At 49.6% G+C, this 17,931-nt stretch overlaps 1 protein-coding gene across 1 annotated transcript in view; it reads right to left on the reverse strand.

Moving 5' to 3' along the window:
• USP1 (ubiquitin specific peptidase 1) overlaps nt 1-17,931 on the reverse strand; it is a 65,755-nt gene that overhangs the window by 10,573 nt on the left and 37,251 nt on the right. Inside the window, exon 6 of the mRNA XM_033917250.1 lies at nt 9,503-9,670. Within this exon, the coding sequence (XP_033773141.1) occupies nt 9,503-9,670 (168 nt within the window). The remainder of the gene's footprint in view (nt 1-9,502; nt 9,671-17,931) is intronic.

Consider the following 17,931-nt stretch of genomic DNA (forward strand, 5'->3'; position numbering starts at 1 on the left):
GTTAAGAGCAAAGAGGGAGCAAGATGATCAGAAAAATAAAATTACCAGATAAAGGTAGGAAAAATGTTTTTATTTTCAACTTAGTGATTGAAATAATTTTGAAAATTTACATCTGTTTTTATTATGTGAACTTTTCAGGAAGAAATGCATTTTTTTCTATTTCTTTTGTGGTGTATTTTGTGCAGAGTCTGGCAAATTAGGGTTTCATTTGTTTACAACAGTACTTTTAATTTGTGAATTTGTATTTGAAAATGTTTTTTCTGTTTTCTGCATGTGTGACTGAGGCCAGGTGATCTGATGGGGATAGAAGTTCAGAAACTTTGGTTGGTGTCGTCACCCCAAGTTGGATATTTGTCAGCTCTCCTTCAGCTTTTTTTGGACTCAAAACAGCCCCAACTGAAAAATTAGTGATTACTTATGACATTACTTACAACTCACATACCCAAATTTCTAATCTTGATTTATATTCAAATCAACCTTTTTACTTCCTTTTTTTTGGGGGGTGGGGGTTACCTCAGTTTATATTTGAGTATATACAGAATGTAGTATTATTAAAGGGATCCCAAAGGATATCATGTTAAAACTGGTTCAGAAAGAATACCGATGGTTAACTTAATATTGGGTGGACACATCTCATTTACCACTCTTTGATTATAAGCTCTTTTCCATTGTTCGTGATCATGCCAACTGTTCAGCAAAATAATAGTACCAGATGCACAAATCTGTTCCCCCTCTGATACGATGTGCAATATTACCTACATCAAATAAATTTTCTTACGATCAGTTTGCTTCTGCTTAGCTAGAACCACAGTGGATTCATGGCAAGAGCCTTCTTATCTGTTTAAAAGTGTCTGTCATATACCACAGGACTCTACAAATGTCAAGTCAAGAAGAACAATTGACTTTTTCCTCATGGTGGAAATGAAATCAATTTTATTCTTATGTTTATTTCCTGCTACATATTTATATTTATGTACACAATAGCTAATCAAGCCTGGCATTAAATATAATACACATTTGGATAACCTATATACAACATGTATAACAGATTATGGTCATTTGATCAGAATATTTAAAAAAGTAGTCTAATTTATTTTGATTTCCTTTTTGCTGACAATAGTGAAAGATTAGGTCCTTATCTTTGCTAATCTTCTTTCCTATAAATCCACACTTTATTCCATGTCATTAAACAGCTTGTAGGAAGCCTCATTTACATAATTTTTCTAACCCTCCCCTCTTACCTCAGGACTTGCCCTCTGGACTCCAGTTCATGCAAAAGAAGACAGTCACACCTGAAGAGGATAGAAAAAAGGGAGGAGTACAGGGAAACTCCCTGACAATAATCTAATCTGCTCATAACATGAAATTACATAATTATAAACAATTGAAACAGGTTAGCAAACAGTATAAACCTGAAAGAAAACTGTGCTATAAGGAGAAGCAGCCTGCACTAACAGGGGGAAGGGGAGTGCTACAGTTGAGGACCCCCATGGAAAAGTCAACAACAAGTTTGGATGGTACTCTTGGAAAGACTGGTCAAGAAACCACAAATCCAACTCACAAGTACTTATCGAAGCAGACATTCGGCGAATCAACAACTCCCAGGGCAGTTCTAGGAACAGAGTGTGGATTTACAAGAAAGAAGATTAGAAAACAACCTAACCTTTCATTCTTGTACAATCCCACTTTATTCCCGGACAAGAGGGATGTAACAGAGAAGTCCCATAAAGTCAGGGTGAAACCAATGAGCCGGTTGCCAGTACGGAAGAATCGAAATTAGTATCCTGTTGGTTGCTATGTCAATCCTGTAAAGCTTCGTAAAAGTACGTATGGAGGACCAAGTAGCAGATCTACAAATCTCAAGGGAAACTGCAGACAACTCTGCCCACGAGGAGGAAACGCCTCAAGTGGAATGAACCTTCACTGAAATTGGAGGCCTCTTTCTGGCAGAAACAAAGGCGAATGAAATAGCCATTGGGAAACGGTAGCTTTCAAAGCCGGTCTACCTTTAAGGGCAGGACTCGCCAACATGAACAAGTGGTCAGACACAAGGAACTCGGTTTTTCATTTCCAAGTACCTCAGCAAAAGTCTGCGCACATCTAAGGACCTCAGAATTCTGTCATGCTTGCTCGATACCAAGGGAGAAAAGGCGGGCATCCGCACCTCCTGATTGATGTGGAAACTAGAGACCACCTTCAGGAGAAAGGAAGGAACCGTGCACAGAAGTACGCTGGAGTCTAATCTGGAGGAAAGGATCCCTGCAGGACAAAGCCTGAAGTTTGGAGACCCTATAGGCTGAAGTGATGGCCACCAGGAAAGCCGTCTTGATAGTAAGATTCATTTAGGTTGCCTGGTCGAGAGGCTCATAGGGCAAGACACGCATGCACCCACAGAACCAGATTGAGATTGCAAGTCAGACAGAATAGCCCCTGATCCCGGATCCAGAGTCTGATGGCTGAAATAATCTGCCTGAGCATTATCTACTCCTGCTACGTGCACTGCAGAATCGCTAAAAGGTGAAAGAGGAACTGGTCTCCTGGCACAGAAGCATGCTCCTGATGCCTCCCTGGTGATTATACTTAGCCCACTGCCATGGCATTGTCCGAAAAGACATTCACACCACCTGATTATGAAGGAGATGCTCAAAGTGAAGAGAGCCAGCCGAATTGCTCGAACATCCCAGCGATTGACCACCGGCCCTGGACCGGACTGTTTACGCAAAGGGCACCTCAGCCATACAGACTGGCACCTATTGTAAGAATCACCAAGGCGGAGATCCAGAGGGGAAGACCTCAGGACAGAGATGGAGGATTCAACTACCAGGCCAGACTGTTCTGAGCTGCCGCTGTCCAAGGGAGCTGTAGATGCAGCAGATCCCTCTGCGGACTCAAATAGAAAATAAGCACATCCTGTAGTGGGTGCAGGTGAACTCTCGTCCAGGGAACCACATCTATGGTCACAACAATGGACCCCAGGACCTGCAGGTACTGCCAGGTCATCAGAGCCACAGTATCTAGGAAGGCATGTATTAGATAACGAAGCTTCTCCTGGCATGATGAAATACCTGGTTCAGCCTTGTGGCGAAGCAGACTCCCAGGTACTACAAGTCCTGAATCAGAACGAGATGACTCTTCCGAAAGTTGATTGCCTGGGCTCTGATGAGCCAGTCGTCCAGATACAGATGGACTTGGATGCCAAGCTTTCACAGATGGGATGCTACCACCACCATCACCTTGGTGAAGGTCTGAGGCGCTGTCGCCAATCCCAATAGGAAAGCCACAAACTGGAAGTGTTGCTGCAGAACATGGATCCTCATATTTCCTATGCTCTGGAAAAATGGGGATATGAATATAGTAAAACCAGACATTCCCCCGGAGCTACTGAGGTGATCACTGAATGCACCGTTTCCATCCTGAAGCGAGGAACCTCGAGGGCCAGACCTTTGCCAAACAATCGCCCCTTGAAATGCAGCTAAGAGTCGCCTTGCAGGAGGAATCATCTGTTGCCTGTTCCACAACATCCAGCACACGGAGAGAGTATGCTGAGAGCTTGTTCACCACTCTGAAGAGATCATATAAGGCATCTGCCACATAATCCACACCAGAAATCAAGAAGGAAAAATCCTGGAGCACAACACTATTAAGATCATAGAAACATAGAAACATAGAAAGATGACGGCAGAAAAGGGCTGCAGCCCATCAAGTCTGCCCACTCTTCTGACCCACCCCATCAAGTCTGAGTGCTAATGACCTAGTTCCCTAGCTCGACCCCCGTAAGGACCCCACGTGGATGTCCCATTTGTTTTTAAAGTCGAGTACACTGGTGGCCTTGACCACTTGCACCGGAAGTTTGTTCCACTGATCCACCACCCTTTCTGTAAAGAAATACTTCCTGGTGTCACCATTAAATTTCCCTCCTCTGAGTTTGAACAGGTGCCCTCTTGTGACCGAGGGACCCTTAGGGAAGAATATATCGCTTTCCGCCTCGACACGACCTGTGATGTACTTAAACGTCTCAATCATGTCTCCCCTTTCTCTACGCTCCTCAAGAGTGTAGAGCTGCAGTTTATCCAGTCTTTCCTCGTATGGGAGACTCTTGAGTCCGGAGACCATTCTAGTGGCCATTCGCTGGACCGATTCAGCTCGAAGCACATCTTTTCGGTAGTGTGGTCTCCAAAATTGCACACAGTATTCCAGGTGAGGTCTTACCATGGTTCTGTAGAGCGGCATTATGACTTCAGGTTTGCGGCTGATGAAGCCTCTATTGATACATCCCAACATTTGCCTTGCCTTGGATGAGGCCTGCTCCACTTGTTTGGTAGCCTTCATGTCCGCGCTGACGATTACTCCCAAGTCCCGTTCTTCTGAAGTCCTAGCTAGTGTTTCTCCGTTCAAGGTGTAAGTTTTGCATGGGTTTCCGCAGCCGAGATGCATGACCTTACATTTCTTAGCGTTGAAGCCCAGCTGCCATGTCGAGGACCAGTTTTCCAACGTGATCAGATCTTGCGTCATACTATCCTTAAGATTGTTTTCACTTACTATATTACACAGTTTGGCGTCATCGGCGAACAGTGTTACTTTACCCTGAAGCCCTTGGGTCAAGTCTCTTATGAATATGTTGAAAAGGGATGGTCCCAGGACCGAGCCCTGCGGCACTCCGCTAGTCACCTCTGATGTCTCAGAGAGGGTGCCGTTGACCACCACCCTCTGAAGTCTTCCACTTAGCCAATCATTCACCCATGCAGTTAGCTTCCCGCCTAGACCCATCGACTTCATCTTGTTTAATAGTCTGCGGTGCGGAACACTGTCAAACGCCTTGCTGAAATCCAAGTACACTATGTCCAGAGACTCTCCCAGGTCTAGCTTTCCCGTCACCCAATCGAAGAAGCTAATAAGATTGGATTGGCATGACCTACCCCTAGTGAATCCATGTTGACGGGGATCCCTTAGGTCTCCCTCATCCAAAATCGTGTCTAATTTACCTTTGAGTAGAGTTTCCATGAGTTTGCACACAATTGATGTGAGACTCACCGGTCGGTAATTTGCAGTCTCTGCTCTGCATCCCTTTTTGTGCAGAGGAACGACGTTAGCTGTTTTCCAGTCCAGGGGGACTCTCCCCGTACTTAGGGAGAGATTGAAGAGCATGGCTAATGGTTTCGCTAGAACATCGCATAGCTCTCTGAGTACTCGTGGGTGTAAATTGTCCGGCCCCATGGCTTTGTTCACCTTGAGTTTTGACAGTTCTCTGTAAACATCAGCAGTTGTGAATTCAAAATTCTGAAATGGATCTTCCATGCTTTGCTTTGTTTCCAACCGTGGCCCGTGCCCTGGTGCCTCACAGGTAAAGACAGAGCAGAAGTAATCATTCAGCAGTTTAGCTTTATCTGAATCTGTTTCTACATAACTCCCGTCTGGCGTTCTAAGGCGTACAATACCATTTGTGTTCTTCTTCCTCTCGCTAATGTACCTGAAGAAGGATTTGTCCCCTTTCGTAATATTCTTCGCTAGAGTTTCTTCCATTCGAAGTTTGGCCTCCCTGACTGCTGTTTTGACCGCTGCGGACTTTGTCTTGTATTCAATGTTCGCTTCTTTCTCCCCGGTGCGTTTGTATGAGAGAAATGCTCTTTTCTTCTCCTTGACGCGGTACGAGACCTCATCAGTGAACCATTTGGGTCTCTTGTTTCTTTGTTGTTTATTTACCGATTTAATGTAGCGGACAGTTGCCTCCTGAATGGTCGATTTCAAGGTTGACCACATAGCTTCCACATTATCGGTCGCTTCTTGAACCTGTAGTGTCTGATGAACGAAATCTCCCATGCGTTCGAAGTCAGCGCCCCGGAAATTGAGTACCCTTGTTCTTGTTTGAGATCATGGCAAAGCTTGGAATGGCAAGCTCTGGCCACACAGAAGTGGCTGCAGCCACTTTCAGGCTGGAGGCCGCAGAGTCAAAGAGCTGTTTGAGGACAAAAATTGATCCTATGGTCCTGTGTATCTTTTGAGAGAAGGAGGAAGATAAAGCATGGAAGCTCCGGAAGAATCCCTGTAAGTCCTGACATTATTAAACCAGGTGAAGTGGGATAGGGAAAAAGACAAAGATCACTTTTCTCTTTACAGAAAAACTGCCCTCACCCCCTGCAACTGACATTTACCTTATCTCTGTAGCTGATAGAAACAGTAGATTAACTGTGGAAAGATATTTCACATCATTGACTAAAGAGCATGCAAAGATGGGGAAATGCGCTGTTTTTAAGTTCAATTAGCTACTGTAGCAGTAAAACTAGAGAAAAAGCAACAGGTCCTGAGGCTGTGGGTTTGCTGTGGTTTTACACCAAGGCCCGCCCAGCCAGATACCATGAAGAGATAAACAGACCATGGTCCGAAGACAGAATTCTCAGAAGATAGAATTCACAAGAAATATCATCTAATAGCAAGTGTCAGAGATATTTGCAGATTGGGAGGGGGTCTTGTGCTCGGAAATGCTAATATGGTTTGGAAACAGGCATTTCGGGGAAAAGGTTAGGTCTTACGGAAAACAGGGCGAACATATAACATGACGCAGGTGACAACAGCCAATAAAGGAATGTAGTTATGCAGTAGTGCATAGGGAAATAGCCAATAAGGAGGTATCATGTGATCTAGGCCAACGTGGTGTTGGCCACTAAGAAATGTATAAAAACCAGGCCTTTAGAAGGGAGAGGGCAGAACAGACATCAGAGTATCTACAGGCCTGGAGATCACCTTCTGTTACGCTATATGCTGAATGATTTATTCCTGTAAGCTGTTACTGATTGACTAAATAAATATATACTTATTGAAACCAGTATATAGCGTGTGAGGTCTCATTACCGAGGTAGGCCTGGACAGCTGCCTACATCACTTTCAGCACAACTCCTCCCCTCACTAAGGAGAGAGGTACGCTTGGTGACCTATGCCACTAAGGAATCCACCTTTGGGGATGCAAAATGCTAATTCAATGCATCTGCCATCAGATAGTGTTTAGATATAGCCCTAACCACTCTCAGAGCACCCCTCTGGGGCCTCCCCGTGGTCTGTGAACATTTTTGCAGTCCAGATGATCAGGAAAGAACAAGGACTGCAGCTTTGTGCTACTCATGAGAGAGCATTCCGCCACAGCTTATTATCCAACCTCCAATTTCAACTCCTGGAGAGATTCTGAAATCAATGTGACTAAGGTGGAGCACTTGAAGAGTCTCCACACTGTGGGTTCCTCTCCCAAATCTGGATTATGGATATCTGCAAGCACAGCTATATCCCTTGCAGTGATGGATTGGCCACCGTGAGAACGGGCTACTGGGCTTGATGGACCATTGGTCTGACCCAGTAAGGCTATTCTTATGTTCTTAAATCATCCTGATCATCTGTGTCATCAGTCAGTGAATCGTCCCTTGCCAACTAGGAGGCTCTGAACTGTAGACCCCTAACACCAGCAAGGACACTGCTTCTAGAGTTCCATGAATGCTGGGGCAACCGAGATGCTTACTTCCAGAAAGTATGACAACAGCCTTTTTGGAATTCAAAGTCTTACTTGATCAGAGTTCACAGTCCATCTTACTCTTCTGTCCTCCAGAAGTCCAATAGCTTCTATGTTCTTTTTGCAAAAATACTTATTTGGTGTTTTTTCTTGGTCAGGTAAGCCTGGTAGAACATATTAATTCCAGGGAGCAATCCTCATCTGGACCAGTAACTGCCTCCTTGGAACTCTTTTTGGCGCTCTTAGAGGATTTATTCACCTTCAATGCTGAATTGTGGCTGTGTTTCGCCAGGGCCACAAGTATACCTTCCACTGGGGCCAATTTCGACTTTTTCAACTGGCCACAGATGGACTGGGCGGTATGACCCCCCAAAAGGATCGAGGGAGCCAAGGCCAAGGCCCCCTCATGCACCGCAAGGCACATGGAACACAACTGTTCACTGGAGAGTCATCCATCACAAACAGGTATGAATCTGCCCTGAGGAGTCCATCTGAGTAGTTTTCTTGTGAAAAAGCTTGTAGAGGAAAAATCTTTAAACTCAAATCAGGAAAATCCAATATGGCCACCGCAGGAGCAATTTTCAAACGAAATAGGAAATCAGGAATAGAACAAGAACCCTCAAAACACAGCAATTTTAGAGGGAACCCTGAACTACCCAAAAACTACGTTTGGAGACACCCCCCCAAAAAAAATCGCTGTGACAGGCTTTCAGTCTTGTACTCACTGTGAAATGCACAGGAAGTACAAGAAGGAAGATCCTCTGCCTCAACAAGCGTTGTAACCTAGACGACTGGTCTTCTGACTGCCACTCCAGCCCAACACCTCAGCCAGAGACCTCCACCACACCTGATCACACCGCACACACAACCTGGGAAAGGAATGCAGTCGGCCCCAATCCCGATCACACCTCCATAGAAACACAGATGAACCTGGGGTGAGCCAGCTCCCAAAGGAATTGTCCCTGAGCCCCAATCTGAAAGTGCAGGCTGTCTGGGAGAAGCACTGCAAAGCAGCCAATCCCTTAGAAGCAGACTTCACCTGCAAAGTCTGATCCCCACAGCCAGAGCTGTCCCCATGGGGAACCTCTGCAGTACAAAGCCGCAAAGCCAAGTAAAAAAATTAAAAAAAAAAAAAAAAAAAGAGTAGAAGGAAAAATAAATGTGAGCAGAAGAGACTGGCTTCTACTGTCTTGCTTGTAGGAAAGCAACTGGAGTCCAGAGGAGTCCTGAGGTAAGAAGGGAGGGTCAGAAAAATCATGTAAATGAGGCTTCCTACAAAGAGTCTCACATTATCCACTTGTCCAGGAATAGGGTAGGATTGTACAAGAATGCACACTTTTCATAAAGCATGTGAACTTTGTGCAAAGAACACATTCTTCCCCGAGTGTACACATTCATTCTGAAACAAAAAAAGACCCCAGAAGCAAAATGTTTTGGCTGACTTCACTTTACAACTCCAAATGTGTACATATTTATGCATTTCAACCTTAACAATTCTTGCTAAAATCATAATTTTTAGCACTCAAAGTACAGCAACCTCATTTCTGCTCTAAATTGCAAACCTAGGGCTTCAGTATTTTGGAAGGCATTTTATTAGGTGAGGATTAAAGCTGAGGGGCTACCATCAAAGCCAGCCTTCCCTTCTACTGCCAGTAGCTGAAGCACCATCCCAAAACTGCAAATGGCAGTGCTGGTAGCTGCAGTTCTTTAATCATCATATCTGACACCCATGAGCTCCAAATCTCACCAATTTAATACCCACACTCTGCTGGATTCCAAAATGGAGTAGGATACACAAAGTGGATCCCTAAAAATAGAAGATGTAAACAAAGCAGAGAGCACTTCAGCTCTGTAATGACTTTGTACTTTTAATAAATCATGATGAATGTAACCTGCATTGTGCGGGCAGGTACAATCTCAATAACCTTCCTAGGCAGGCTTGATAGGTCGTGCTGGTATCTCACTGCAATCATTTCTATGTCACTGCCTGGTTCTATTGAGATCACTTACTCTCAGAGCCTTCTGCTCGTTTGGAAAGCTCATCTTCTTGCACTGGTACACTGATGTCCTGGAAGTCTTCTCTCCTCTCAGTGAAACTCTCACACTCCAAGCACCGAGTCCTCAGTACCAGTTGCCCCTGGAAAAGGCTTTCTACCAATTCGAAATCAGTTGGCTCAACTATTTAAAATAAACATTGATGCAGACAGTTAATGAATACTTATGAAGACTAAAATTAAAAGAAAAATGGTTTTGTTTTAGGGTACATAAAAGTAAGGACACATTCACTTTATGTTCTGTGGCTGCATTTACCTATCCCATCTTAGAGGTATTGGTTATTGTTTTCAACTGGCAAGTGTGGTTCATGAATCTAAATCAGTGGTTCTCAGCCCTGTTCTGGAGGACCACCAGCCAGTCAGGTTTTCAGGATAGCCTTAATGAATATGCATGAGAGAGATCTGCATATAATGGAGCTGACAGGCATGCAAATCTGCCCCATGCATATTCATTACAGCTATCCTGAAAACCTGACTGGCTGGTGGTCCTCCAGGACTGATCTAAATAAAAGAGGAAAGCATAAAGAGGATGGCTCACAGAATTCTTTCTAACCCCTCTGTGGGTGCCTTCTGTATCTGACTACCGTATTTTCGCGGATATAACGCGCGCGTTATACGCGTTTTTACCTACCGCGCATACCCCTCGCGCGTTATACGCGTGAGCGTGGTATACAAAAGTTTTTCCACATAGTTCCCACCCCGCCCGACGCCCGATTCACCCCCCCCCCAGCAGGACCGCTCGCACCCCCACCCCGAACGACCGCTCGCACGCGCTCCCACCCGCACCCGCGATCGGAGCAAGAGGGAGCCCAAGCCCTCTTGCCCGGCCGACTCCCCGACAATATCGGGCCAGGAGGGAGCCCAAACCCTCCTGGCCACGGCGATCCCCTACCCCCACCCCGCACTACATTACGGGCAGGAGGGATCCCAGGCCCTCCTGCCCTCGACGCAAACCCCCCTCCCTCCCTCCAACGACCGCCCCCCCCAAGAACCTCCGACCGCCCCCCCAGCCGACCCGCGACCCCCCTGGCCGACCCCCACGACACCCCCACCCCCCTTCCCCGTACCTTTGCTAGTTGGCCGGACAGACGGGAGCCAAACCCGCCTGTCCGGCAGGCAGCCAACGACGGAATGAGGCCGGATTGGCCCATCCGTCCCAAAGCTCCGCCTACTGGTGGGGCCTAAGGCGCGTGGGCCAATCAGAATAGGCCCTGGAGCCTTAGGTCCCACCTGGGGGCGTGGCCTGAGGCACATGGGCCCAACCCGACCATGTGCCTCAGGCCGCGCCCCCAGGTGGGACCTAAGGCTCCAGGGCCTATTCTGATTGGCCCACGCGCCTTAGGCCCCACCAGTAGGCGGAGCTTTGGGACGGATGGGCCAATCCGGCCTCATTCCGTCATTGGCTGCCTGCCGGACAGGCGGGTTTGGCTCCTGTCTGTCCGGCCAACTAGCAAAGGTACGGGGAAGGGGGGTGGGGGTGTCGTGGGGGTCGGCCAGGGGGGTCGCGGGTCGGCTGGGGGGGCGGTTGGAGGTTCTTGGGGGGGGGCGGTCGGTGGAGGGAGGGAGGGGGGTTTGCGTCGAGGGGAGGAGGGCCTGGGATCCCTCCTGCCCGTAATGTAGTGCAGGGTGGGGGTAGGGGGTCGCCGTGGCCAGGAGGGTTTGGGCTCCCTCTTGGCCCGATATTGTCGGGGAGTCGGCCGGGCAAGAGGGTTTGGGCTCCCTCTTGCTCCGATCGCGGGTGCGGGTGGGAGCGCGTGCGAGCGGTCGTTCGGGGTGGGGGTGCGAGCGGTCCTGCTGAGGGGGGGGTGAATCGGGCGTCGGGCGTGGTGGGGGTAGGGGGTCGCCGTGGCCAGGAGGGTTTGGGCTCCCTTCTGGCCCGATATTGTCGGGGAGTCGGCGGTCCTTCGGGGTGGGGGTGCGAGTGGTCCTGCCGGGGGGGGGGCAGGGCAGGGCGGGTAAACGGAGAGTCGGGACAGCGCACGGAGAGTCGGGGAGGGCGAAAGGAGAGTCGGGGTGGCCAGAGGAGAGTCGGGGCGGGCGAAAGGAGAGTCGGGGCGGCCAGAGGAGAGTCGGGGCGGGCGAAAGGACAGTCGGGCAGCATGCGCGTTATACCAGTGAGCGCGGTATACAAAAGTTTTTATACATAATATTGTGGTTTCTGCGCGCTATACCCGTGTGCGCGTTTTACACGGGTGCGCGTTATATCCGCGAAAATACGGTACTTTGTTTCACTAACTTTTTATGCTGTAGAAAAACTGCTACTCCAACAAAAATGCATTAGGCTTCTTTTTTTTTAGGTGGAGGAGAGGAGGGGGCTTATTTCCTTGAACCCGGGGTCTGATTCAGCTCATTAACTCTGTCTTTTCACCAGTTTCTCTGTTAAAGTTTTGCTTATTTTGTTCTCAGATAGATGGAAAATTACATAGAAGGTAAATTTTATAAGCGCCATCTAACGTGTGGCAGTTATGAACACTTCTTATAGTAGTTATCCATATACTGTATCATTAAAATAATTGCATTGTAACTACACACACACACGGGGTGACAGACAAGTCCATTTAAATCTCCGTGAACAGTATTGGATATTTCACCTACAGTCGGTTTTGCCTAATGGACTTAATGAGAGTGTCGAATGGCACACTATTATTTAGGTTCCGTTTACCTTTCATTTTCTGGATTCTGTATTTACACCTCTGTTTTTATTATGGCGTGATTGGTGGATGTGTGTATGACGTTGTTTGCTGTCTGCTTTTTAGCGCGGGTGCGTTGCTCCTCGGTCGCCCCACCCTCCAGCCGCCCTCACTCTTTTTCATCGGGTTCATGGGTTCCTGAAGAAGGGTTCTTCCCCAAAACCGGCTCGGTTGAACCTGTTTTCCAGACGCATTTCATTTTGAGTCTCAGAGATGAGTTCCTGCTTCACTTTTCAGTTAAGTTATTTTTTTTTTGATGTTTTGATTTGGCGCTGGGGTTTTGGCTGGTAGGGTTCATTTAGGGGTCGCTCAGGTTCCACCTGTTATTCACTTAGTTAATTTATGTGTTTCTGAGTTGTGAACGTTTTTCACTTGATTTATTGCACGCCTAGGGTGCTCAGTGATGGTGTGCGGGTGGGGGTATATTACCTCTACCTGACCATACATGCGGCTAAAAAGGGTGACGCAACGTGTCCACCAGACAATGCTGCACGCCCCGGAAATACACCGCCCAAAGAAAGAAGTAGCGGTGTAACGCCCCCTGCCAAAGACGAAGGACTCCCCTGCAAAGTAACAGGGAACCTTGTACACCCTGGCTTGGTCACAGAATACATCGCCCCCGGGATGACGGGACTCACCAGGACCCCGCAATCCAGCAACCAATAACGAAAATCCTCCAGTCTCCCCTTACTGCTTGCTCACACTGAGAGCACCCTTAACATCTGATATTATCTTGTTAGCCTTTACGCGGCTTGCGTGTTGTGCTCAGGTTTGGTTCCTGGGCGCCCCCTTTGTGAACCCTTTTTGGACTATTTCTGCCTTATTGTTGTTTTGTGTCCTGGGATAATGGCAGGTATGTATATCAGTATCCCCTCAGACCACAATCACAAGCAACATAGCAGATCTTCAGGCACTGACCTCATGCAGTTCGAAACAGGAAAAGGTGGAATTGAACATTACTCCTGCTTTGGGGATTGGATCTGTTTCAATCTCCCAGAATCCATAAAAGAGGAAAATTCACCATGCTCTCTCTCTCTTTTTTTGGATGAGAAAGAAAGATCGAGATCCTGGTGACAGAGTCTGAAGCTCTGTTACTCTCCTGGCCAAAGCCATTGCACCAAGATGACCATCCTCAATGTAAGATCCTTCAGCAAGACAGCCCTCAGAAGGGGCCTCTGAAGCCAAATTCAGGTCCAAAGAGGAGATGATCAAACAGGAGGGAGGGCAGATGAGTGACTCCCTCCAGTAACATTTGGCAATGTCCCCACAGTTGCCAAGGAAAACACTCGGAACTTTGCTCCTATAACAGGAAAGGGCTGCCAGCTGAATCTCCAAGGAGTTCAGTGCCAAACCCTAGTTGAATCCCTGTTGCAGGAAGGTGAGCACCTTAGGGATCCGGGCTTTCTGCCAGGAGATGGAATGTTGCTTGTGCTCAACTCTCAAAAAACCTACCAGACCCACATTAAGCTAAAGTAGACAACTTGCAGGCCTTGAGTAGGGTGGTTATGGGATGAGAAGTGGAAGCTCCATCAGAAAGCAAATGAGATCCATATAACATGGTTTTGGGAGGCCAATCCAGAACCATAAGAAGAATAAGAAAAAGATGGTGCACTATCCTCTGAAGGACCCTGTCAATCAGAGGCTACAGAGGAAATAAACAGGGGCCCCCTCCCTGGGCCACTGTTGCACCACAGCCACAAAATCTGCCTCCTTTCTGTGGCTGAAGCAGCCCTTTATTTTGGCATTCCTGCTTGAGGCCATGAAGACGAAGGAGAAATTAGGTTCTTACCTGCTAATTTACTTTCTTTTAGCTTCTCCAGACCAGTAGAGGTTAACCTTACGAATGGGTATATATCTAATCATGACCAGCAGGTGGAGACTGAAAACAAAACTTTGGGACAGTATATCCTAGCCCCTCCTCTCTATTTCCCTCAGTCTGCCGAATAGCCAAGCAGAACCAAGAACTGGAAAACAACAGAGAGAAAAAACAATACTCCGAAAGGAGTAACAAATAACATACCCAAAATGCTGTTGGAAAATGCAGAGGAGAAATTCCCGAAGGAAGAATGTCCCCACAGCTCGCCAGCTAAGCCAGCCGAGCCACAGCCGCTGTTCTTCAATTCTCCCCGGCCCTAGAAAAATACTAGAACCCGCAGCAAAAACCAAAAACTGCCCGCGCAACAGCCCCAACAACAACAACAACAGACAGGGTGGTGACCTCTACTGGTCTGGAGAAGCTAAAAGAAAGTAAATTAGCAGGTAAGAACCTAATTTCTCCTTCTTTAGCACTCTCCAGACCAGTAGAGGTTAACCTTACGAATGGGACGTACCAAAGCAGTCCCTCTCACGGGCGGGACCCCCGAAGGGCCGATACCAATACACGCTCACCGAACACCGCGTCCCGACGCGCCTGCACATCAACCCGATAATGACGAACAAAGGAATGCAAGGAAGACCAAACCGCAGCCTTACAAATATCCACTGGAGGCACGAGCGACGACTCAGCCCAAGAAGCCGCCTGACCCCGAGTGGAATGAGCCTTGAGAAACTCCGGAACAGGCTGCTGTTTCAGAAGATAAGCGGAAGCAATCGTCTCCTTGATCCAGCGCGCAATAGTAGCCTTAGAAGCGCCAGCTCCCCGACGAGGACCCGCCAGGAGGACAAAGAGATGATCGGACTTCCGGAATTCCTGGGTCCGCTGCACATAAGAGCGAAGGACCCGACCGACATCCAACTTGCGCAGCTGCCGTTGCTCAGAAGAGCCCTCCCGACCACCCAAGACCGGGAGAACCACCGATTGATTGACATGAAAAGGAGAAACAACCTTCGGCAGAAAGGAAGGAACAGGCCGCAAGACGACCCGCTCCCTAGAAAACTCCAAGAAGGGAGCCCTACAAGAGAAACCCTGCAGCTCAGAAACACGCCTAGCAGAAGTAATGGCCACCAAAAAGACCGCCTTCAAAGTAAGGTCCTTCAAAGAACAGACGTCCAAGGGCTCGAAAGGCGGACGCACCAAAACAGAGAGAACCAGATTAAGATCCCAAGAGGGAACCGAGGGCCGTAGGGGAGGCCTAAGCAACTTGGCCGCCCGCAAAAACCGAATCACATCAGGAAGAGCCGATAAACGCTGACCTGACACCAACCCTCGAAAAGCCGACAGGGCCGCAAGATGAACCCGGAGAGAAGACCAAGCCAGGCCTCTATCCAGGCCATCCTGCAAGAACTCTAGAATGTTAGGCAGAGAAGCGCGAAAAGAGGTCACTCCCCGCGCCCGACACCATTCCTCAAAGAGACGCCAAACCCGCACATAAGCCCGAGAGGTAGAAAGCCTCCGGGACCCCAACAGTGTAGAGATCACCTTGTCTGAATATCCCTTCTTGCTAAGGCGACCCCTTTCAAGAGCCACGCCGTAAGACAGAAGGGAGACGGGTCGAACATGGGAATGGGACCCTGCATCAGAAGGTCGTCCGAGAGAGGCAGAGGAAGAGGATCCGCTACCAGGTGCCTCACCAGATCCGCATACCACGGACGGCGAGGCCAATCCGGCGCCACCAGCACCACCAAACCCGGATGGTGAACAATGCGAAGAAGCACTCTGCCCACCAGCGGCCAAGGAGGGAACACATACAACAGCCCCTCCGTTGGCCACTGCTGGACCAGAGCATCCAGACCCTCGGCCAGACCGTCCCTGCGACGACTGAAGAAGCGGGGCACTTTGGCGTTGCCACCCGTGGCCATCAGGTCCATCAGGGGCTGCCCCCAAGCCTGCACTATCAACTGAAACGCCTCGGCGCCGAGACACCACTCTCCTGGATCTAGGAAGTGACGACTGAGGAAGTCTGCCTGAACATTTTCTACTCCGGCTATATGAGAGGCCGAGAGGTCCAGCAGATGGGATTCCGCCCAAACCATGAGCAGAGCCGCCTCCTGCGCCACCTGAGTGCTCTTGGTGCCCCCCTGACGATTGACATAAGCCACCGCCGTGGCATTGTCCGACAGCACTCTGACCGACTTGCCCATCAACAGGGAGTGGAAAGCCAACAGCGCCAGACGGACCGCTCTGGTCTCCAACACGTTGATCGACCAGGCGGCCTCCTCCGCGGACCAGGTGCCCTGAGCCGAGTGACCCAAACACTGAGCCCCCCAACCCAAGAGACTCGCATCCGTCAGGAGCACCGTCCACTGCGGGAGATCCAGACCCACCCCCTGAACAAGGTGAGGGGTCTGGAGCCACCAACGCAGACTGCAGCGCGCCAAGCCTCGCAGGGGAACCGGAACATCCATCCCGTGCCTCTGGGGAGACCACCTCCGGAGCAGAGCATACTGGAGAGGACGCATGTGGGCCCACGCCCACCTCACCACGTCCAGGGACGCCGCCATCGACCCCAAGACCTGGAGGAAATCTCGCGCCCGAGGACACCGGGACGCCAAAAGCAGGCGAATCTGAGATTGCAATTTGCTCACCCGGCCCTCTGGGAGGAAGACCTTCCCCAAGGAGGTGTCGAACAGCACCCCTAGGTACTCCAGACGCTGAGCCGGGACCAACCGACTCTTGGAAAGGTTGACCACCCAGCCCAGCGACCGGAGAAACTCCACCACCCGAGCAGTAACCCGGGAGCTTTCCTGCAACGACTTTGCCCGAATTAACCAGTCGTCCAGGTAGGGGTGTACCAGGATGCCCTCCGACCGCAAGGCTGCCGCGACGACCACCATCACCTTGGTGAACGTCCGAGGAGCCGTGGCCAGCCCAAAGGGAAGCGCACAGAACTGAAAGTGCCGACCCAAGATCGCAAAGCGCAGGAAACGCTGATGAGAGGCCCGAATGGGAACATGCAAGTAGGCCTCCGTCAGATCGAGAGAAGTGAGAAACTCCCCCGGCTGAACCGCCAGAATGACCGACCGCAGAGTTTCCATACGGAAAGAGGGAATCTTGAGAGCCCTGTTGACCCCTTTTAAATCGAGGATGGGCCGAAAGGTCCCCTCCTTTTTGGGCACCACAAAGTAAATGGAGTACCTGCCCGTGCCCCACTCCGGAGGGGGCACCGGAACAACTGCCCTGAGATCTAGCAAGCGCTGAAGGGTCTGGCGAAAAGCCTGCGTCTTCCCCGGAGTCTGACACGGAGAAGCGAGGAAAAAATCCGGCAGAGAGCGGGCGAACTCCAGGGCATAACCGTCCCGCACCACCTCCAGGACCCACCGATCGGACGTGATCTCGGCCCATTTGGGGAAAAATTCGCGCAGCTGAGCCCCCACCGGAACCAAAGGGGGCGCCGGCAAGGCGTCATTGTGCAGGACGGGAAGCGGGGGAACCGGCGGAGGGATTCCCTGCCCCCCGACGGGCCCCCCGAAAGGGCTGCATGCGCTGGAAGAACCGACCCCGGGAAAATCCCGGAGACTGGAAAGAAGCAGCCCCACGCCCAGGGCGATACTTGCGAAAATCCCGCAAACGCCCCCTGGCCGCACCCCCCCGAGACGCCGGGCGGGCACGGTCCTCCGGCAGACGGGGAACTTTCGAGTCCGACAGAGTCTGAATCAACTTATCCAAGTCCTCTCCAAACAAAAACGACCCCCGAAAGGGAAATTTAGTAAGCTTAGCTTTGGACGCAGCATCCGCCGCCCAAGCGCGCAGCCACAACACACGCCTTGCGGCCACGCCAAAAGCCATAGACTTAGCCGATATCCGCACCAAGTCATA

The sequence above is a fragment of the Geotrypetes seraphini genome, chromosome 12 (assembly GCF_902459505.1).
Source record: "Geotrypetes seraphini chromosome 12, aGeoSer1.1, whole genome shotgun sequence".
Classification (NCBI taxonomy): Eukaryota; Metazoa; Chordata; class Amphibia; order Gymnophiona; family Dermophiidae; genus Geotrypetes; species Geotrypetes seraphini.